This window comes from Capra hircus, chromosome 3, assembly GCF_001704415.2.
Source record: "Capra hircus breed San Clemente chromosome 3, ASM170441v1, whole genome shotgun sequence".
Classification (NCBI taxonomy): domain Eukaryota; kingdom Metazoa; phylum Chordata; class Mammalia; order Artiodactyla; family Bovidae; genus Capra; species Capra hircus.
This window is the reverse complement of record NC_030810.1, coordinates 111,315,165-111,338,373: the sequence shown is the minus strand read 5'-3', so window position 1 is coordinate 111,338,373 and position 23,209 is coordinate 111,315,165. Positions and strand designations below refer to the sequence as shown.

General features: G+C 43.4%; 1 protein-coding gene and 1 pseudogene across 1 annotated transcript; one reads left to right on the top strand and one right to left on the bottom strand.

Moving 5' to 3' along the window:
* Positions 1,674-19,441, top strand: SLAMF7 (SLAM family member 7). Its single transcript, XM_005677206.3, has 7 exons — positions 1,674-1,758; positions 9,952-10,284; positions 10,402-10,674; positions 10,888-11,004; positions 11,881-11,990; positions 17,542-17,604; positions 18,428-19,441. The coding sequence occupies exons 1-7, from the start codon at positions 1,710-1,712 to the stop codon at positions 18,497-18,499; spliced, it is 1,017 nt and encodes a 338-aa protein (XP_005677263.2). The 5' UTR covers positions 1,674-1,709; the 3' UTR covers positions 18,500-19,441.
* LOC102180904 lies at positions 19,992-22,339 on the bottom strand (annotated as a pseudogene).

Here is a 23,209-nt window from a genome sequence, read left to right as displayed (position 1 = left end):
CAAACTTGCTGGCATATTGAGTGCAGCACAGAGGAACAAAGAGCAAATTGCCAACATTCACTGGATCATTGAAAAAGCAAGAGAGTTCCAGAAAAACATCTATTTCTCCTTTATTAACTATGCCAAAGCCTTTGACTGTGTGGATCACAATAAACTGTGGAAAATTCTGAAAGAGATGGGAATACCAGACCACCTGACCTGCCTCTTGAGAAACCTATATGCAGGTCAGGAAGCAACAGTTAGAACTGGACATGGAACAACAGACTGGTTCCAAATAGCAAAAGGAGTACATCAAGGCTGTATATTGTCACCCTGCTTATTTAACTTCTATGCAGAGTACATCATGAGAAACGCTGGACTGGAAGAAGCACAAGCTGGAATCAAGATTGCTGGGAGAAATACCAAACCTCAGATATGCAGATGACATCACCCTTATGGCAGAAAGTGAAGAGGAACTAAAAAGCCTCTTGATGAACGTGAAAGAGGAGAGCGAAAAAGTTGGCTTAAAGCTCAACATTCAGAAGACTAAGATCATGGCATCTGGTCCCATCACTTCATGGGAAATAGTTGGGGAAACAGTGGAAACAATGTCAGACTTTATCTGGGGGGCCTCCAAAATCACTGCAGATGTTGATTGCAGCCATGAAATTAAAAGACGCTTACTCCTTGGGAGGAAAGAATGACCACCTAGATAGAATATTCAAAAGGAGAGAGATTACTTGCCAACAAAGGTCCATCTAGTCAAGGCTATTGTGTTTCCTGTGGTCATGTATGGATGTGAGAGTTGGACTGTGGAGAAGGCTGAGCACTGAAGAATTGATGCTTTTGAAGTGTGGTGTTGGAGAAGACTCTTGAGAGTCCCTTGGACTGCAAGGAGATCCAACCAGTCCATCCTAAAGGAGATCAGTCCTGGGTGTTCTTTGGAAGGATTGACGCTAAAACTGAAACTCCAATACTTTGGCCACTTGATGCGAAGAGTTACCTCATTGGAAAAGACCCTGATGCTGGGAGGGATTGGGGGCAGGAGGAGAAGAAAACGACAAAGGATGAGATGGCTGGATGGCATCACCGACTCAATGGACATGAGTCTGAGTGAACTCTGGGAGTTGGTGATGGACAGGGAGGCCTGGCATGCTGCAATTCACGTGGTTGCAAAGAATTGGACACGACTGAATGACTGAACTGAACTGAACTGAACACAAATATCTTCTACCACCACATGGCTTTTGTTTTTACTATTATAATGATTTCTTTTGGTTAAAGAACTACTTGATTTTGCTGTAATATACTGTAAGCCTTCATTTTCTCATCTGTAAAACTAGGGGTTATGGAAGTATTTTACTCACAAGATTGTTATGAGGAATACATAAAAGAATTCAGGTACTCCTGGTACTCTGAAAAGCTCAAGAGATATTATTATTATCTCCAGTGCAACTCTCTCATTCTCCATATAACCTTCTATTTTCTTCCACGTTCTCTCTTCTAAATCTCTGAGAGGTCCTATGTTATAGCAAAAAGAGCTGACCGTATAGCTTTAATCATTAGTGATTTAGTCATTCCTTGTGAATATAGTGGAGAAAGACTCACTAAAGTGACTCAATATCCCATGACCCCACTTTCCAACAGGGGAAGAGATATAAGCACCACAGACAGGAAGTAGTTTGTTTCAGTGATGGTTTTGTTTCAGTCACTAACATTCAGAGAGCAACATGCTTGGCGTCCCAGCATGCTTTATCTTTCTCCTCTGCCAGCTCGCAGGTGAGTGCAACAAGATTCTCTTATTTTCCTGACTGTCCACCCCATCCTGGGTGTAGCTCCAGGCTCCTGGCTCCACTCTGGACCTCTGGCTCAACTCAGCAGGCTCTGTCACTCACGTAATATTGCTTTTTGTTTCCTGTGGTATCTGAATCACCCAGGGCAGAAAGAGACTGGAGGGACAGGAGAAGGGATGACTTTGGGGGTTGACTGCTCTTCTGACTGTCCCAGGGAAGGTGGGGTTGAGAGAAGTGGTGTTGGGTATCAGGAAGACCTGTGTTTTAACCTGGAGTCTGCCATGTATCAGATGAAGAATGTCATCTTCTCCAGACCTCAGCTCTCCCTCATTGTGAGAGTAATTTTAAAAACCAAATGAGATGGTGAGATGGTACAAGTGTATATTTCTTTACTTACAAATATGTACTTTAAACATTTTTATTTAAATATATTTATAACATTTATACATATATTTCTATGCTTTATATTTTCATTGTTGTTTAGTCGCTAAGTCATGTCCACCTGTTTTGTGATCACATGGGCTGTAGCCTGCCATGCTCCTCTGTCCATGGTATTTCCCAGGCAAGAATACTGGAGCAGGCTGCCATTTCTGTCTCCAGGGCATCTTCCTGACCCAAGGATCTAACCTGCATCTGCTGCACTGGCAGGGCAGATTCTTTGCCACTGAGCCACCAGGGAAGCCCATGTTTCATATTTACGTCAATATAAATATATGTTATTCAGAAAAGTGTTTTAAATGATTATGCATTTAACAATCATTTTAATGGCAGAGAACATTTGAATTTTCTCTCTTGACCCAAGCAATGCCATCAGTCTCTGCTTAGAAAACCAATCCTTTCCTCCCCACCACCAGACCTCTTGAAGCATCAACAGACTCTTGCCCTCCTTGAGTTCATTAGAAGTTTCCATTTTTAGGAAGCACCTGGTCCTGGTATAGAGCCCCACTTTAAAAACCACTCCTGAACAGAAGTGGTGATCAGAAGTGGAACTTGGGGATGGTGACATGGGGGGAAACATGGCAGGACTTTTCACAACCCAGGTGTTCACTTGAAACCTGACCTGGGGCAGCGGGTTGCAAGTGTGAGCCCTGCTCCAAGAGACTATGGCAGCCTGCATGCTATACCTCCTGTGATTGAAAGGACAATCCAAGATTGTTCTAGAGCTTCCAGGAAGAAGGACCATGGAAGCAGTGCTGCCCTGGACAAGGAGTCCTGAGTTTGATAGTAACTATATTATTGTGAATAGGTTTCTTGGCCTCTGAAACTTTTTGCTTACAAATACGTAACAGAAAATGAAACCTAACTTGCAAATTATTGTGATGTTTTAAATGAGATATCAAATGCAAAACAATATAATAATAAATCACCATTTGTTAAGCTCCTATTACACAAGGCATTTCTCATACAATTTCCTCACAAGTTTACAAGATAGATATTATTATCCCCAAAATGTAGGCTCTGAGAGGTCAAATGTCTTAGGCAAGAGGAGGCAGAGCAGAGACTGTTTCCAAAGCTAGTGCTCATTTCATCACAGCAAACTAACTGGCTAACACTGTACTCCGAAGAAAAGTGCTTGATAAACGTGTACTTGAGCTGAATCTTCCCCAGGGATTCCTTCCCTCTCCAGGTACATGAAGCCAAGGTAGGTGCTGGCAATGCCCAAGAAGAATAGGTAACTCCATTGTCAGAATGTGGATGCACCAACCAAGAATCGCCCTAGCCAAATTCAGAGGGGCTAAGGAGTAACTCTTGCAGCCTCAGTATTCTTATCTGGAAAATGGGCACAATTTTATGGTGATTCTATTATACCGTAGTGTTGAGGAGAAAGTTAATGAAATGAAATTTTAAAAAGTGGGTGAGACGGTATTGGGGAGGTGTTGAAAAAGACAAGATGAGAAAAACAAGAAGGAAGGTTTGGGAGGTGACAACTCACAGGAAAATCATGTGGCAAAGGGGAGGAGCTACGGTCCCTTCTTGTTATGAAGAGCATCTTAGGGTTGACTCTCCTGGTGCAAAAAATATCTTGGCCATGGCAGAAAGCAAAAGGTTTTCTCTCCCAGCTCCCTCCACTTCCAAAAGTAGGTGGGAATGCTCACTGTAGGAGCTATCTCCCTGTGAGATGGCTGGACATACTCTTTTGTTGTGCATTAGCCAGTGACTGGTGTGTATGCATTAGGGTCCAGACCATCTTATAAGAAGCTTACCTTGTGAGAAGCCACCCAAAAGAGGTTTGGGGAAATCTCACTTTTAGCCATTCTTGTAGAAATGAAACCAAAAAATAGAAAGCATTCTCAAAGCCTGTCTCTTATACCACTACTGCCTGCTTCCCCTGGGCCCCCCACCATGGTTCAGACTGCTTTGTGCTTCTCAAGAACAGCCTTCACATCTGTATTCACCCTTCATCCTCACCCAAATTCTGGTGAATAAAGGTTATGTCTTTTCTCCTGTGAGTCTTTAGAATACTGAAACTCAAAGCAGTAGTGGGAGGCAGAAGTGGAAAGAATGAGGGTCTTTAGAGGAGGCCGAGGAACAAACTATCTCCTCTTGTCACATCTGCCACTTTCCAGTTTGGGGTCTTGGGAAAGTGACTCAGCATCTTGGAGCCCCAGTTTCTTTATCTATAAAGTGCAGCTTAACCTCTATCACACAGAGTTGCTTTGAGGATCAAGAAAGTACTCATTACACCAAGTATTCATTGCTGGAGTTATTCCCACAGAGAAACCAGAATGGAACTCAAGTCTCCTGACACCCAGTTAGCTCAGAGTTCTTTTTTACACTGCCCCAAGCTGCCTGAGAGGAGAGGTCATCTCCACTCATCCCTGGATGAGATCCCAGACCCCATCACCACGGGATCTGGAACCTAATGCCTGTAGATCAGTCATCTCCTAACTCACAGCAAAATGGTATGTCTAGTCAACTGCCAGGGGAATAGCTCCTTCTGGGAAATTTAAAGTGGAAAATAAAATGACAATCATGGTGGAATTTCAAGGGGTTAAGTGTGAGAAAGAGTTAAAGACTTTCTCAGGGAAGGGCTTTGAAGTAGGCTTTATGAGTATTAAATATGATTTTGATGGACAGAGAAAAGGATAAAGCACCAACAAAAGCATGAGTTAGGACATAAACGGGGGGTCAGCTGAGGGGGGAGTCTTGGTTGCTTGTCTGGTGGTTAAGTGAGTGGCCATCCAAGGCTTCATATCATCCCACAGCATCAACTTTTGCTTGCCTAGGAGCAAAAATCCTGGGCTTCTCTAGATACAATCAACCTGGGACGTGTGATGCCCCTGAACTAATGCCAGAGGAAGGCTACTACTTGAGTTGAGTGCCTGTCAGTCTTATCCAAACCATTTTGCGGCTACAAAATGAGGAGGGAATGAAATGGATGCAGAGGAGGAAAGTTACAGTATTCACTGCACTGATCCAGGTGGGAATCTCACGGGGCCCAAACCTCCAGGCCTTGTAGATAAATGGAAATAGCCACCCATTCTCTAGGCTCTTCTGATCACACATGTTACATCCCCCATCCCCCACGGTGTGTTCCCAAAGTACCTGTCACTTCTCGTTTCACAACACATGTTGTTACTTATTTAATGACTGTCTTCCAGCTCCATGAGTGCAAGGACCATGATTATTTTGCTCCCCATTTATACCCTCCGGTTCCTAAACATATCTGGCCAAAACATGGAGCTAAACAAACTCTTGTTAAAAGAAGGAATGACTGAATGGGCAGAGCATGACCTACCTAGATGTGGTAAAACCCTACAGAGGGCCACACACTGAAGGTGGGGAAGCCATCCAAGAAAGGGAAGCTTTAGTTTTGTCTTAACACCTGAGAAGAGAAGTGTCTTGTTTCTGGATCAAGAAACAGTCAACTGGGAAGAGGAAGCAAAACTGGTTAGGATTCACCAGTCCAGCCCCCTAACCTCTGAGCTCACATATGGGAATGGCATGGAACCACCTTCCTCCTGAAGATACAATAAAGACAGAACAATGTCCTCCATCTAGGTTCCCGCTGGCAATTTGCACTGTATTGCCCTCCAGTTTCATTCTAACAAGGAACAATTGAATTTGAAGACATTTTTTATATCTTCACAATATTCACATTTCTTAAAATGTACCCTGGGGAGATAGAACTACATATGTAGAGACATAAAAAGAACAATTATTTACTCTTGGCTTAAGTGCTGCATGAGTGCTAAACCACTAAAGTCACACTCTTACAGTTTTATCACCTCCCCCACTGAAACATCCCCCCAACATCTCAAGTGAAAAAAATATATACTGAAATGAGCCCTAATCTGGGAAAATCACCTACTTAGGGGCAAGTCATAGCCAGTCTTTACTTGACTTCAAAATACTCATCCCTTCCATCTTGCGACTGAAGTAAAAGAACGGATGCATTCATCGATAAATCAAAAATTCAAAATAAAAGTAATTTTTGTCTATAATATTTACTGGGACTATTCTGACACCTCATGAGATGATCAAAGAGAAAGCAATGAAAAATCATCTTTCCCTTAGTATTAGAGAAGCAAGGAGGCAATTGAAAAAAAAAAATCTGCTTAACAAGGTGATTTGACAATGGCTTGAGTGATCCAAAGTATATATCCACTGACTGATAAATTATAGAGAGAAAAATGTTTGAAAGCAAAAACCAACTCCTAAAGATCATTCACCCAGGAAGAGAAACCAGTTCTTGCAGAGATAAATTTAACAAATAAGTTGGTCAAGATCCAAGACCTGTAATCAGAGGACTAGGTCAACATTTGGTAGCAACAGATTCCCTTACTCTGGGGCATTGATAGAACTGCTTGCCCCTGAAGGAAGATCAAGAAAGGACTTGAATGGGAAATTGGGATTCAATGAGGCCCCTGGGCTTCAGAGTGGACACCTAAACCCTTGAGGGAACTGAGGGAGTCATGGAAAGGCCTGGAGCTGTAACAAATGCCAAGGGACCTTCAAACTGAGCTGTAGTGTAAAGAGTTCAGGCTCCAGGGATGGAATGACATTGGGTTAAACCCTCAAATTATCACCTGCTAGCTTTGTGTTCTTGGACAAGTTACTTGAGGTTTTGTGTTTTTTTTTTAAAATCAAATCCAGTTTACAAACTTTTGCTATGAAGGGCCAAATAGTAAATATTTTAAGTTTTGCAGGCAGTATGATTTTTATCACAACTATCCAATTCAACCTTTGTAGTGGAAAAGCAGTCATAGACTGCTGCTATGGAGTTCCAATAAAACTTTATTTTCAAAACAGGGGCAGACCAGATTTGGCCCATGGCCTATAAGGTTGCTGATCCCTGATAAAAGGATCAAAACTAATTTTCAGGATTGCTCAAAGTCACAGGTATAATATTTAAAAAAAAAAAAAAAAAACCATTTGACATAGAATAAGCCCTTAGTAACAGCAATATAGTTACTTGGGAATAATACTTTCTAGGGTAGTTGAGTTGGAGAAGGCAATGGTACCCCACTCCAGTATTCTTGCCTGGAGAATCCTATGGATGGAGGAGCCTGGTAGGCTTCTCTGTCCATGGGATTCTCCAGGCAAGAATACTGGAGTGGGTAGCCGTTCCCTTCTCCAGGAGATCTTCCCAACATAAGGACCAAACCCAGGTCTCCCATATTGCAGGCAAATTCTTTACCATCTGAGATACCAAAAGAGGTTTTTTATCTAAAATTATAGTTCCTATTAACACTCAACTACCCTGCTGTTTCTGCTGCTAAGTCGCTCAGTCATGTCCGACTCTGTGCGACCCCATAGACGGCAGCCCATCAGGCTCTACCGTCCCTGGGATTCTCCAGGCAAGAACACTGGAGTGGGTTGCCATTTCCTTCTCCAATGCATGAAAGTGGAAAGTGAAAGTGAAGTTGTTCAGTCGTGTCCAACTCTTAGCGACCCCATGGACTGCAGCCTACCAGGCTCCTCCATCCATAGGATTCTCCAGGCAAGAATACTCCAGACACGACTGAGCAACTAACACTTTCACCTTCAGGCTTTCATGAGTTTAGATATCGGAATAAGCCAGTTGCTGGAATTTGTGTTTTACTGGAAGAGTTATGAGTCGCATGAGTGCTGAGGTGGTAGAAAATACTATGGCAGGAGATCTAGCTGTGAAACAAAAAAGAACCTGAATGCTTGGTCAATCACACAGGCCCAATTAGGCACAGTGCCTGGGACCCACATTAGTTTTCATCTTGATGTTTTTTTAAAACCTGAAGAAAAAAATATTGCAATAATAATGACTATGTAGTAATAAATCTAACAGGTGTTACATTCATTTTTATACCAACACAGCACAAAATATAAATTTTAATATTTTATGGAAGAATGACCAACTAGGAAGGAAAAATAACTTTGGGTTTTTACTTTCACAGAGAACATCTTTAAGGAGAAGATTTTGGTTCTGGTTTTAGTTTTTCCACTATTTCTGAACCTTGAATAACTTCTACTATTGAGTTTTCTCATTTGTAAAATATGCTCTGTAAGGTCTTAACCCTATGATTACTGAGGTAGTGTCTGCCTCTTACCATGTATTTCAGTAAGTCACTTAACCTCATTGTGGCTGTGGTTCCTGGTCTGTAAAATGAGACTGGGGAAAAAAAAAATTCTTCCTCTAAGCATTGGTTTGGGTTACATGAGATCAGAGTAGGGGCTTTCAAACCGCTAGTCCTTATCTAAGTTCCCTCACTGCTATATCCAGAGGCCAACCTTCAGATCTTAATAGGTAGAAGGAGACTTATTCCTCATACTTGTTTACTAGAAATACTCACTTGACCACTTCTGGAAGCTTTTTCAGCAGCCATTCTTAGCTATTTTTCACCTGGAGACAAAAAATCAGTGATGGTTGTTTGCAAGTCATGCTTTCTGAGGTGAATTAATATTGCAGTGAAATAAAAATTGGGGAAACAGTGGGCATTAAAACCCTACTACAATTCCCAATAGTCCAGAGTAAGCATTACAAGGTAGCCTGGGCATATTCCAGAGCTCCCAGTCACTCATTTTTTTCCTTTTCACTCAAGAAAGGATACTGGAACTCAAGTGAATGAGAACCTCATTTGGGCATGATCTTGAATTCCCTCCATTCTATTACAAAATAGAAAAATATTCCATTGTGTATATAGACCACAACTTCTTTATCGATTCATCTGTTGATGGACATCTAGGTTGCTTCCATGTTCTAGCTATTGTAAATAGTGCTTCAATGAACAATGGGATACAAGTGTCTTTTTCAATTTTGATTTCCTCAAGGTATAGGCCTAGGAGTGGGAATCCTGGGTCATATGGTGGTTTTATTCCTAGTTTTTTAAAGAATCTCCATACAGTCTTCCATAGGGGCTGTATCAATTTACATTCCCAGCAGTGCAAGAGCATTCCCTTTTCTCCACACCTTCTCCAGCATTTATTGTTTGTAGACTATTTGATGATGGCCATTCTGACTGGTGTGAGGTGATATTACCATATGTAAAATAGATAGCCAATGGGAATTTGCTGTATGGTTCAGGAAACTCAAACAGGGGCTCTGTATCAATCTAGAGGGGTGGGATGGGGAGTGAGATGGGAGGGAGCTCCAAAAGGGAGGGTATATATATATATACCTATGGCTAATTCATGTTGAGGTCTGACAGAAAATAGCAAAATTCTGTAAAGCAGTTATCCTTCAATAAAAAATTATTAATTTAAAAAAATAGAAAAATAAATCATCCTCAAAATTCTATGTTACCATTGTCTTTAAGAACTTATAGCTTTTTTCTCAATGCTCTGGCTTGTGCTTGAGAACCTCTGCCCCAGGTCACATAGGCTGCTACCTTCCTCATCTGCATCAAAATTGGCTCTCCCAGGAGCATCTTGGAAGTCCTAAGTGGAGCTTAAACAGTAACCTCCCTACTTGTCCCTCTACAGGAACTTGTCAAGGCTGGAGCTGGGTTTCATGGTGTACCTCAGAGCTTGGTCTCTTCAACCAGAGGTCTCTGGAAATGGGGTGGATTTACCTGCCATCACCCCTTTCAGGCAGCGAGTTCTGACCTCAATGTCTTTGTGTGAGGAGGTCCCAAAAGGTTTCCTGGGGCTGGTTAGGTTAGACTGAAAGGCTTTCTTGGGACCTTTCCAAGACCCAAAGGGAGTGAGTAATTGGTGGCAAAGGCAGGGACTCAGGTTTACTTTATGGTTCTCTGTTTTGCAGGGCCAGCAGCCTCTGGAATCCCAAAGAAGGTGGTTGGTGCCATTGGTGGGTCTGTGATTTTCCCTCTGAATCTCTCAGTAAATCTAGTTGACAGCATTATCTGGGTCTTCAATTCAGCCACTCTCGTCACCATACAGCCAAAAACGGCAGACAAAAACGCCCTTATCATAGTGACCCAAAAGCGTAACACGGAAAGAGTGAATTTCCCACATGAAGGCTACTCCCTGAAGCTCAGCAGACTGACGAAGAATGACTCAGGTGTCTACCGTGTGGAGATATACAACTCAACCCTCCAGGATCCCCTCACCCAAGAGTATGAGCTGCATGTCTATGGTGAGCAGAATCAGGTCCAAAGGTGGATGACTGCCTTCATAAAGTGGTGAACTCCCTGATATTGAAGCTGTTCAGACAAAGACTGGATGTCTATTCGGTTGTCTATTTCTCTTACAGAGTACCTGTCAAAGCCCAAAGTCATCATAGGTCTGCAGGAGAATAAGAATGGCACCTGTGTAACCAATCTCACATGTTCCATGGAACATGGAGAAGAGGATGTAACTTACAGCTGGAAGTCTCTGGACCAGGCAACCAATGAATCCCACAGGGGCTCCATCCTCCCCATATCCTGGAGGTGGGAGAAAAGTGACATGACCTTCATCTGCATGGCCAGTAACCCCATCAGCAGCAACTCCTCAAACCCTATCTTTGCCCAGAATCTCTGTGAAGGTGACTGTCTCTCCTGTTTCTCCAGGAGCCCCTGTTCTTAAGACCTATATCTTCTACTCCTGGTTCCCACGTGAACAAACCTTTTGTGAAAACTAGAAGCCCTGGGGAAATCATCAGACTGGGAGGGAGGTTGCAATTGCTCCAAAAGCTGTGCCATTTTCCCTAGCTGACTCTTCTCCTTGCCCTGTGCCCCCACCCATTCTCTTTCTAAAGGTGCTGCTGGGGGCCAGACTCCCTATGTGATCCTCTACGTCCTGTTGTCATTCTTCCTGCTCTGTTCCCTCACACTGGTGTTAATTATTTTGATCATACGAAGAGAAAGGAAAAAAGGTAGAGTATGTACTGTTTACCTCAATCTTTTCCCTCATTCATTTAACAAGCATATGTTGGACTGTGTGCCAAGCTTCGTGCCTGGCACTAAGGATGCAGAAATGAAGAAGCCACAGTCTGTCCTAAAGGACAGCACCATCCATTGGCACTTGGTTCTGGAGTGGAGAGAATAATTTCTATCCTGAGGCCAAGGTCTTCTCAGTCCCTTCTCCAGTGCCTGCCTTCTCCTTCCCCCCAGAGGGACTTGCTAGTGTAGCCCTTCTGCTGACACAGGCCCCACACAGCTGACTCTGCTACCCTGACTGGGAGGCCATGGCCTCCAACACTGAGGGCCACAGACCAGCACACTCCAGTCAGCCCATCCCTGTCAGAGCCCCCACCCATCCCAATTCCCTCCACTGGATCAACTCCAGAGATTTCTCTTTCCTCCCCACCTCAGTTTAGATACATTCCTCTTGGAGAAGGCATTGTCTGTCTTTCTCCATGATATACCCCATGTCCCTAAACCCTGCTGATTTGTCTTTTTGGGTTCCCACTGATACCATCCACTCAGGGTATCAGGGAGGGACCTAAGCATTGGTTAGGAATGAACTGCAGACACTGAGATCTTCTTTCCCTCCTGGAAACACTGAGGAAGAATTTGTGATCTCCTCTGCTTCCTATTTAGAGTTTGGGAAGCAAAGTGATGAGGGTTACCAGTTCATCTTGGAGTTTTCCTGGGTTTGGCATTGAAAGTCTCATGTTCTGGAAAACCCTTCAGTTATAGGAAAATCAGGATGCTTGATAATCACCCTAAGTGGGTTATTCAAATGGGATGGTGGACCAATAGGGGTGGCTAGTGGAAAGAGGACCAGCTCTGATTCTCTCTCAACTTAGTTTCAGAGATCATTGAAGAGAAGAAGGAACTGGACACTCATCAGGAAACTCTTCACTTCCCTCCCATTTCTGAAGAGATGCCCGAGTATGATACAATCTCTAATTTTAATGTGAGTTATTTCCCATTTTTTCTGGGGCCTGATTCTCCTCTGAGTCCCTCCTTTGTTTAGTTGAGCTTTTTCCAAGGGCAGCATGAAAAATAAGAATGTGTAACCCTTGAAACCCAATGCACTTTATCTCTTCCATGTTTATGGATTCTTTCCTGTGCAGGAATTGATGGCCTTTGGTTTTGACTCAGCCAGGAATGTTAACACTGTGATCCATGGAATCACCCCTCTCCACCTCCCCCCCCCCCGACCCTGGCCCCAGCACAATGGCCACTGAACAGGCCTGATTCCTTTTGTATAGGACAGTGGATATAGAAATGTGATTTTAACATGATATGTTAGTTACGGTGTCAGAAGATGGGCTTCAGAGATGCTTTTTCCTCTGAGGCAATTCAAGGAACCAGCAGGGCTCAGATGTTCCACACCCAAGACTTCCCACGTGTGGGTCATCAAGCTTCAGTGACCACAAGGTTAACTCAAAGAAAACTCTTTGAAAAGAAAATCTCAAGATAAAGTTGAAATTAATCCAAAAAATGAGACAAGTTGGGTACTTCACTGGTGGTGCAGTGGTTAAGACTCCACACTCCGAAAGCAGAAAGTCCAGGTTCAATCCCTGGTCAGGGAGTTGGACCCCACATGCTGCAAGTAAGAGAGCTTGTGCCTAGCAATGAAGATCCTGTGTGCCACAACTAAGATCCAGCAGAGCTAAATTGATTAATTGATTATAGAAGAGAGAGAGAGAGAAAGAGAGAGAGATGCAGTTTTGAGACAAGAACTAGATAGACAGCTTCAAAAGGTCCCCTAGGAGCAATCATTGTAGCCAAAGCTGGGCTTGCTTCTTAGGGGTCATAGTGCTCTTTCCACATTGGCCCACTTGATGAAAAAGTTAAAGCACTTTACAGCCTCAAAAATCTTCGTGTCACTCCATCCGTCAATGCCTCTGGATCAGGATGCATCTTCTTACACTTATCTACAACTTTTCCAAGAGGAGTCATTACGTTTCCTTTTCCAAGTTGTTGATGTCCTGAGAGCTCCTTCCTTCCTCACAGGAGAGACCTCCATGTGCTCCATTCAGCCTGACTTTTGTCAAAACTGACCACTTTCCCAACATGCTCCTCTTCTCCTGCTCAAGACGCATTCCCTGGAGATCACAGCACTGTCCTCGATGTTCAAGAATAAACTTTACTGACCCAGGATATCTTTCTCTGCCCTGGAAGGAGCTTTTGTTATTGTTGTCATCATTGTTTTATCCCTTTCTGATTTGAGTTTGTTTGCAATATTAGCAGAATTATTTCAAATTATTCTTTAATCACTTGGGAGATTCATAGCTCATGGGACTTCTTTATCTTACATATTTATTAAGTGATTTAAACAGAACACAGTTTAAAAATAATGCAGTTGCTTCTTGAAAAAAAGTCATTAATAATTACAATGGCAGTCATGGGCAAGAATACTTCTCACTCCCTGTTCCTGTTCCAGAACCCTCTCTTCCCTCTCACCATCTCTTCCCACCTCTGCTTTCCCTTCTCCAGATTCTGGATGTCTCTTTAGCCTTGTCTATGTGACCCAGCATGTTCAGTTCAGTTCAGTTCAGCTGCCTCAGTCGTGTACATCTCTTTGTAACCCCATGGACTACAGCACTCCAGCCCTACCTGTCCATCACCAACTCCCTGAGTTTACTTAAACTCATGTCCATTGTGTCAGTGATGCCATCCAACCATCTCATCCTCTGTCATCCCCTTCTCCTCCTGCCTTGCCGGGGACCAGCCCCGGTGGATCCAGGGTAATTCAAACTGGGGATGGAGTTGGCGCCCTAGGAATTAATTGCTTAATTAAAGATATGGATGGAAATTAGAAAGAAATAGTGTAGTAGGAAAATAAGTGGAGAAAAAGAGGCTGAATAACTTGGTTTATGTGGAAAACCAATAAAACCTCGAGACAAGAGGTTTGCACTATCTACGTAGGCCACAAGTGCCTGCTTGAATAGCGGAGGGTGCCCCTCCTTGGGCTCCCTCTCACGTGAGTTTTAGAAGCCAGGGCAGGTAAGTAGACATGGCAAGCCTCCATGCTCCCAATGGGAATTCAGCCAGAAAAGAAGAGAACAAGAAAAGACCACACGGGGGAAACCAATCTTTCCAGGAACTGGTCCTGTTTCTTTATTTTCCAGGTCCACTTTTATACTTTTAGTTATACATAGAGATAAATGTAAGAAACAGAGTCACTCAGGGTCAGCTGCTCCAACCCTTATCAGCATATCTTTGTTCTTACAAAGGTCTTACATTTGTTCACAATATCTTCTGGCCTGGAGGCTGATCAACATTTTATGGTTCCACCTTACTTTCTATTGATAAAGGTTCAGTTCAGTTCAGTTCAGTTGCTCAGTCATGTCCGACTCTTTGTGACCCCATGAATTGCAGCACACCAGGCCTCCCTGTCCATCACCAACTCCCAGAGTCCACTCAGACTCACGTCCATCGAGTCAGTGATGCCATCCAGCCATCTCATCCTCGGTCGTCCCCTTCTCCTCCTGCCCCCAATCTCTCCCAGCATCAAAGTCTTCTCTAATGAGTCAACCCTTCTCATGAGGTGGCCAAAGTACTGGAGTTTCAGCCTTAGCATCAGTCCTTCCAAACAAATCCCAGGGCTGATCTCCTTTAGAATGGACTGGTTGGATCTCCTTGCAGTCCAAGGGACTCTCAAGAGTCTTCTCCAACACCACACTTCAAAAGCATCAATTCTTCGGTGCTCAGCCTTCTTCACAGTACAACTCTCACATCCATACATGACCACTGGAAAAACCATAGCCTTGACTAGATGGACCTTAGTCAGCAAAGTAATGTCTCTGCTTTTGAATATGCTATCTAGGTTGGTCATAACTTTTCTTCCAAGGAGTAAGCGTCTTTTAATTTCATGGCTGCAGTCAACATCTGCAGTGATTTTGGAGCCCCCCAAATATAGTCTGACACTGTTTCCACTGTTTCCCCATCTATTTCCCATGAAGTGATGGGACCAGATGCCATGATCTTAGTCTTCTGAATGTTGAGCTTTAAGCCAAATTTTTCACTCTCCTCTTTCACTTTCAAGAGTCTTTTGAGTTCCTCTTCACTTTCTGCCACGAGGGTGGTGTCATCTGTTGCATATCTGAGGGTATTGATATTTCTCCTGGCAATCTTGATTCCAGCTTGTGTTTCTTCCAGTCCAGCGTTTCTCATGATGTATTCTGCATATAAGTTAAATAAGCAGGGTGACAATATACAGCCTTGACACACTCCTTTTCCTATTTGGAACCAGTCTGTTGTTCCATGTCCAGTTCTAACTAATGCTTCCTGACCTGCATACAGATTTCTCAAGAGGCAGATCAGGTGGTCTGGTATTCCCATCTCTTTCAGAATTTTCCACAGTTTATTGTGATCCACATAGTCAAAGGTTTTGGCATAGTCAATAAAGCAGAAGTAGATGTTTTTCTGGAACTCTCTTGCTTTTTCCATGATCCAGTGGATATTGGCAATTTGATCTCTGGTTCCTCTGCCTTTTCTAAAACCAGCTTGAACATCAGGAAGTTCACAGTTCACATATTGTTGAAGCCTGGCTTGGAGAATTTTGAGCATTACTTTACTAGCATGTGAGATGAGTGGAATTGTGCGGTAGTTTGAGCATTCTTTGGCATTGCCTTTCTTTGGGAATGGAATGAAAACTGACCTTTTCCAGTCCTGTGGCCACTGCTGAGTTTTCCAACTTTGCTGGCATATTGAGAGCAACACTTTCACAGCATCATCTTTCAGGATTTGAAATAGCTCCACTGGAATTCCATCACCTCCACTAGCTTTGTTTATAGTGATGCTTCCTAAGGCCCACTTGACTTCACATTCCAGGATGTCTGGCTCCAGGTGAGTGATCACACCATCGCGATTATCCGGGTCATGAAGATCTTTTTTGTACAGTTCTTCTGTGTATTCTTGCCACCTCTTCTTAATATCTTCTGCTTCTCTTAGGTTCATACTATTTTTGTCCTTTATCGAGCCCACCTTTGCATGAAATGTTCCCTTGGTATCTCTAATTTTTTTGAAGAGATCTCTAGTTTTTCCCATTCTGTTCTTTTCCTCTATTTCTTTGCATTGATCGTTGAAGAAGGCTTTCTTATCTCTTCTTGCTATTCTTTGAAACTCTGCTTTCAGATGCTTATATCTTTCCTTTTCTCCTTTGCTTTTTGCTTCTCTTCTTTTCACAGCTATTTGTAAGGCCTCCCCAGGCAGCCATTTTGCTTTTTTGCATTTCTTTTCCATGGAGACGGTCTTGATCCCTGTCTCCTTTACAATGTCACGAACCCCATTCCATAGTTCATCAGGCACTCTATCTATAAGATCTAGGCCCTGAAATCTATTTCTCACTTCCACTGTATAAATATAAGGGATTTGATTTAGATCATACCTGAATGGTCTAGCGGTTTTCCCTACTTTCTTCAATTTAAGAAAACTTGTTTCCCCTTAAGATATACTTAGTCTTAAGATAGTGATAAAGTTACATTTTTACATAGCAAGGACACAGTGATTTGTAACAAAGAAAGAGGAGTACAGTGATAAAACAAAATTCATTAACTCAAAAAGTCTAGTATTGCTAACATCAAAACTACTATATTTCCTTTTCTACATTCCAATTACATTGATTAACATACTCCCAGGTGCCTAAGGATATGGAGGCCTGGTGGCAATCAATGACTCAACAATGAGAAAAGCTCTATGCTAATTAAGACTTTTAAAATACTCCAAACTGTCTGTGCTGTTTATGGTTGAGAGGTAGTAAACAATCATGTGTGTAGTGGCAGGAGTGTGGATAATCCTGTCACACAAGCTAGTCTGCCAGCAGAGAGATTTGACCTGAGACACCCTTGTCACGCCCAAGAGATTTATTATCTGGAGTCCTAAGTTAACTCCATTAGAGAGAGAGGTGGTGGGGGACAGGCCCCCGTAAAGTCAGAGGTGTAGATGAGAGCATAAAACTGTAATGTAGGCAGACTCTGGTTTTGGGGGTAGATGCTCAGGAACAGGGGGTCTCCTGAGGCTCGATCCCGCCTTTGCGTATGCCGAGCCTCCCTCCTCATGACCTTTGCCATGGGCAGAGTTCCTCACGCTGGCTCCCAGCACTGCCTCCAATCTTTCCCAGCATTAGGGTTTTTTCCAATGAGTCAGCTCTTCATATCAGGTGGCCAAAATATTGGAGTTTCAGCTTCAGCATCAGTCCTTCCAATGAATATTCAGGACTGATTTCCTTTAGGATGGACTGGTTGGATCTCCTTGCAGTCCAAGGGACTCTCAAGAGTCTTCTCCAACACCACAGTTCAAAAGCATCAATTCTTCAGCCCTCAGCCTTCTTCACAGTCCAACTCTCACATCCATACATGACTACTGGTAAAACCATAGCTTTGACTAGACAGATCTCTGTTGGCAAAGTAATGTTTCTGCTTTTTAATGTGCTGTCTAGGTTGGTCATAACTTTTCTTCCAAGGACCCAGGGTGTAGGTGATGATTTCTTTTGTTTGTTCTTTGTTTTCTAACAGAGCGTTATTCCAGAGGAAAACCCAGCAAATACCATCTATTCCACTGTGCACATACCCCCAAAGGTAAGAACCCTTAGGGCTGAGTTTCATCTTAGGTGTCTCATCCTCTTTTCTTATTCAAGATTACCTAAAATTTCTTGGGCCCCAGGGATCTCATTTTCCCTGGTACTAAAAGGCACCCAGTGTATCCCATTCCTGTTGCTTAAGTTTACAAGTATGTGGGGAAAAGGAGAGATTTGTGTTTTAGGAGTTGAAGTGGGGATAAAGTGGAACAAATAGAGTAGGAGAGAGTTTCCAGGTAGGAGTGATAGGGAAAATCAGCAGGATCCTGCCTGAGGGCATGGGAAAAGGTCCACAGCTTAGCCTGTGCCGGGAGAAAGGGATGGCTGGGGAGACAACTCCAGCTTATTTTGAGTCACTTGTAAACTGGAGGCAGGAGAACATTCTTCTTCTTTTCCAAGATCTAGCTATGTTACATCTAGTTTACACCTCCCCCCACAGTCAAATTACTACCAACACAGTAAGTTTGTAAATCTTATTCCTACAGAGATCACGCTTGGTGGAAGCAGGGATACCTTCCTTTCTTGTCTTCAAACCAGATCAGAAAATTGAGGATGGGGCAAGCACTGTGCTTAGTAATAGGAAAGGTTGGTTTGGATAGAATGTTAGAAGGAAAGTTCAGTCCATTAAGCATTCAAGATAAATGTGGGTTACGCTTGAGGGACGGTTTTTCTAAGGTCAAAATGATTAAACAGACGAGCAAGCACAGTGGGGAGGTTGGGTTGAGTACCCTTGGCAGTGAAGTGTCTGGGATGCTGGGGTCTCTTGGGAGGATCCAGAGCCCTGCTCCCTTACAGCGTTCTGCATCTTTATGTCTGCCCAACAGGTAACAGAACCCCACTCCCTGCCCATGTCATCAGATACACCAAGATCATGTACCGATAACAATGTCATCTGAACAGACATGTGCTCCAAAGAAAATGACCAGAAGAATTCACTGACTGGACCAAAAACATCAAGAAAGAATGAAGAACTCTGACTTCCAGAATAAACTATACCTTATGCTCCTTCAGAGTTAAGAGTTCCTAATCTGGGAATTCCCATGTGGTCCAGTGGTTACGACTCTGTGCTCTCACTGCTGAGGGCCCAGGTTCAATCCTTGGTTATGGTACTAAGATCCCACAAGCCATGGAGTGAGGAAAAAAAAAAAAGTCTCACATCTTATCCACTGCTGACAAATCTCCCCAAACCCTAAATCTGTCCCTGGAAATTTGACTAGGAATTTATTGGCCAACTCAAAGCAAGGGGCTTAGAAGCATCTCTGTTGAAATGTTAACACAGATTCAAACAGCTCCCTTTCCAGGGCTTGGAGATGAGGAATACACCAAGTGCTTGGTTGCCAAGAGGGCAAGAACTTCAGGGTGGCCAGCCGACCTTAGCAACAGAAGCAGAAGACAGCAGTTGAAGGGACTGATTTACTGACTCATCAGTGACATGCTGACCTCACAAGTGCTGTGCTGAGCACACAGTGATTTTGGTCAGACATGCTCTCTGCTATCCTGAAACTGACCCTTCAGGAACTACTTCCCTGGGCAGTGGCAGCAGGCCTGACCACAGATTTCTGAAACCCAGAGGGTCAAGAGTGGATACACAAGACTTGGGAGTCAAAGTGCACAAGGAGAGAAGCCAGGTGGAAGACAGTTTGGCTGACTGGAAACTCAGACAAGGAACATGCAGAGAGGGAAGGTTGCTTTTGGGTCTTTCTGGATACACAACTTGAATGGAAATGTTGGGAACAGATCTGAGATCCCAGGTCTGGGGGTGTGAAGTGTCTCCTTTATTTAAGGGAAAACAACTCCTGCATTGGGAAAGTGTAAAAATAAATGTCACTTACAAAAGAGGAAGGTCTATTCATTTTCAGAGCTTTTGCTATTTCTGTAAAAACAATCAGCACAAAATAATCCTTATGCCAAAGAGATACATTTTTGAGGTGACAAATTCTGCTCCCCTTCATAGATGGGTGCTTTCTGAGACACCACACCCAGTGGAGTGATATTCACATGGTAAATATTGTAAGTGATTGTATTTATTACTATAATTACTTTTTTTTTTCAGAGTTCTAGGACTTTTAATTTGTCCCAAAATTGCTGAAGCAAAAATCATGATAAAACATTCTGCTTTCCTTTACACCCCCATCACACACACACACACACACACACACACACACACACACACACACACACAAAACTCCATAGGAAAAAAATGGTTTTGTACATGGGAAGAAACAATATAAATTCAAAACTTACAGATAAGGGTTAGCTCTATCACTCATCTCTTTTAAAAAGTTCATATGAATATCCAGTCAACACCAATAGGGTTATCTCCCTTGAAATGTTATCTATACGGACCTCCAAGCAGACCACAGGGCTGTATACTGTCTTGGAATGTCCTCAGAAGGCTCTGTCATTGATCAGATAACACAGTAAAAACCCCAGAGTCCTCTCTTTCCAATGGAAGAGGGAGAGACAGGGATAGAAGAAACTATTCAAACTCATCTTCTTTCCTTGTGGCTGTGGTCTCCTCCTCCTCCTCTGCCTCCTTGGAAGCCTCCTTGCCCTCCAAAGCCTCCCGGCCTCTGCCACCAAATCCATCTCAGCCACCTCTGCCACCAGCTCGGCCTCCAAAGCCACATCTGCCTCCTTCTCGGCCACCAAAGCCACCTTCACCCTTAGGTTTTGCCCAGTCCAAAGTGACTTAGTTCCCATCGATTTCACCATCTTCCATGGCCTCTTTGGCAGCTTTGGCATCTTCCTTGCTATTGAAGTCTACAAAACCAAACCCTTTGGAGGATCCAGTCTCCCGGTCAGTGACTATCCTTGCTTGAATAGAGCCATCAAACAATCCCTTGAACGTCTCTTCTGCTTTTATCCTCAGAGAGACCTGTGACGAACAGAGTTCTAGATGGCTGTCTTCTTGCATTAGGTGATCCCCTGGGTCCTTGCAAGTCCAGTCTGATGGCTCTGCCCTCAATTTCCCTTTTATTACATGAATTTAAAGCTTCTTTAGCATCTTCAAATGAAGCAAATTCTATAAATGTATACCCTTTCGCTTTGCCATTTTGGTTCTGGGGCACCTTGATATGAGTTGCCTTCTCAAATACTTCCTGAAGAGTGTCTTCCATTGCACTAGAGGAGAGGTTGCTTAAAACCAGGGGTTTTGATTCACCACTCCAAGTGCTATTCTTTCCATCTCTATGGTCTTGACTTTGACCTTTCTTTTTTTTTTTTTTACTATGTTCTATTTTATTTTATTTTATTTTAATATAAATTTATTTATTTTAATTGGAGGCTAATTACTTTACAATATTGTATTGGTTTTGCCATACATCAACACGAGTCCACCTGGATCACCCATCTATCTCTGTTCCCTGCTTTTCTTCCAAGGTTTTTTCTGCATCACCTTCTGTCTTAAATTCAATATAAGCAATCCCTTTACTCTTTCCATCCTTGCTGACTAATCTGATCTCCACAGCATCTTCAAATACTTCTTTTATTTCATCCTGAGTAACTTTGTAAGGCAGATTTTTAGCCAAAAGCCTTCTTGCATCTCGATCTTTCTTACTGTCTTTTCCCTTTGGTTTTTCTAGTTTAATTTCATTGCCAAAGACTTTTAAACCAGTGAGTGCCAAGGTTTTTTCCAGGTCTTCGGCAGATTCAAAATCCACTTAGCCAAACTTCCTAGACACACCAATTCTGACATCGACAACAGCAAGATCATTTTTGACAAAAAGGCCACTGATACCCATTTTCAACTCAGGAGCAGATTTATTGAAGTTCAGGTTTCCAACAAAGAGATTGAAAGATGCAGTTGGTTCTGTGCCTTCCACTTCTTGTTTCTTGGCTTCAGGAGCTGCTTTTTGTTCCTTCTTTCCTTTTCCAGGTGCTTCTTTGACAGGCTCTTCTTCCTCCTCCTCCTCTTCTTCCTCCTCATCCTTCTCCTCCTCTTCATCATCGTCATCCTCTTCATCTTCAGCAGCGCTCTTGGCCTTCACAGGAACAGCTTTTACTGGAGCTTTCTTTCCTTTGGCTGATACAATCTCCATAGGTTCTTCTTCAGAGTCATCTTCGTCTTCCTCCTCCTCATCGTCATCTTCATCCTCATCATCCTCATCATCTGTGGCAGGAGCAGCACCAAAAGCAGCAGCTGCCTTCCTCACGGCTGACTCATCCTCCTCTTCATCATCGTCGTCTTCCTCTTCACTGTCGTCTTCATCTTCATCACTGTCTTCGTTCTTTGCATTCTTGCCGTTCTTTGCTCCCTTGGCTGGGGCGGCTGCTCCCTTCTTACCAGAGGTGCTACCAATGCTATGCTTTGCCTGGGTGGCTCCCTTTTTGTCAGGTGTTACCACTGCTTTAGCAGGTGTAACTGTCTTCTTGGCTGGTGTAGCTGCTGCCTGTTTTGCAGAGGTGACAACTGCTTTCTTTGCCAGTGTGGCAACTGCAACCTTTTTTGTTGGGGAAAACATCATCTTCTTTGGGGGAGTTGTGGTAGCCTTCTTGCCTTTTTTCTGAGGGATAACAACCTCTTCTCCACTGCTCTCATCGTCTTCATCTTCTGACATTTCCTCATCTTCACTATCTTCTACCTCTTTCAGAGGAGAAGCCATTTTCTTGGAGTCACTTTGATTTTTACCAGCCTTTGCTTTGTATGAAAAGGCTACTCTCTTCTTGCTACGTTCTTTGAGCACACACGTTTTAAAAATGACACCTCCAGCGAGAATTGAACCTCGCTTCACCATACCGTTTCTCAATGAGGACTACAACTGGACCACTGTAACTGCCAACAATTCAAGGCCCTTCACATGAGGAAAACCACCTCGGAAAAGCCTTTGAGGTAAATTGTGGCGCCAAATCCCACCATCCTCGTCTGAATTTAAAATAAGGCAGCTTTAGAAGAAAAAAAAAAAAAAACACGTCTTAACCCGTAGTCTTCTATTAAGACTTCCTTTCCCAGGTTACCACCCCGCTCCTTTCAGCCCTGGAAGGTCCGCGTGGGAGAAGTCTCAGGCAGCCAGGGCGCGCAGCCCCGCGCAGAAAGCATGTGGCAGGGCCGCCTTCCGGAGCCCCCCTCCCGCCCGCCCACCTGGCTGGACCCGAGCCCAGGTGCACCGCCGCCCTCCGCCCCAGGGCCGGGTCCCTCCGCAGGCCGCCCACAAGGCGAAGCCCACGTGGGGGGCCACGCTCCTCTATATGATTACTTTTTAAAGATAAAGTCAGCAAGTCTTGAGGAAGAGGCTTTTTTCTAATTCTCAGAAAGATTGGGGGTGCGGAAGCTTCCTGGATAGGCCTCTTATCTTAAATTCTTTTAGGCATCAGTGTTGTTCCTGAGTCACCAAAGTTTGAAGTAGAGGAAAGGTTTATTCATAAGACAGCCAAGTGAGGAGACAGGAGAACAAATCTCAAATCTACTTCTCCAAAGGTGAAGGGCTCAGGTAAGAAAGCAGGTGGCCTGAAGCATGAGGAATGTGGGGAAAGGTAATTAGAAATAAGAAAAAAAGTGAGATAATAATCATTGTGACTACAACTAAGATACAGGCTTCTTCATTGGATGCATGTTCTGAAAATGGCTGCATGAGCATGTTCCAAGGGTGGACTTTTGAACCCGCTAA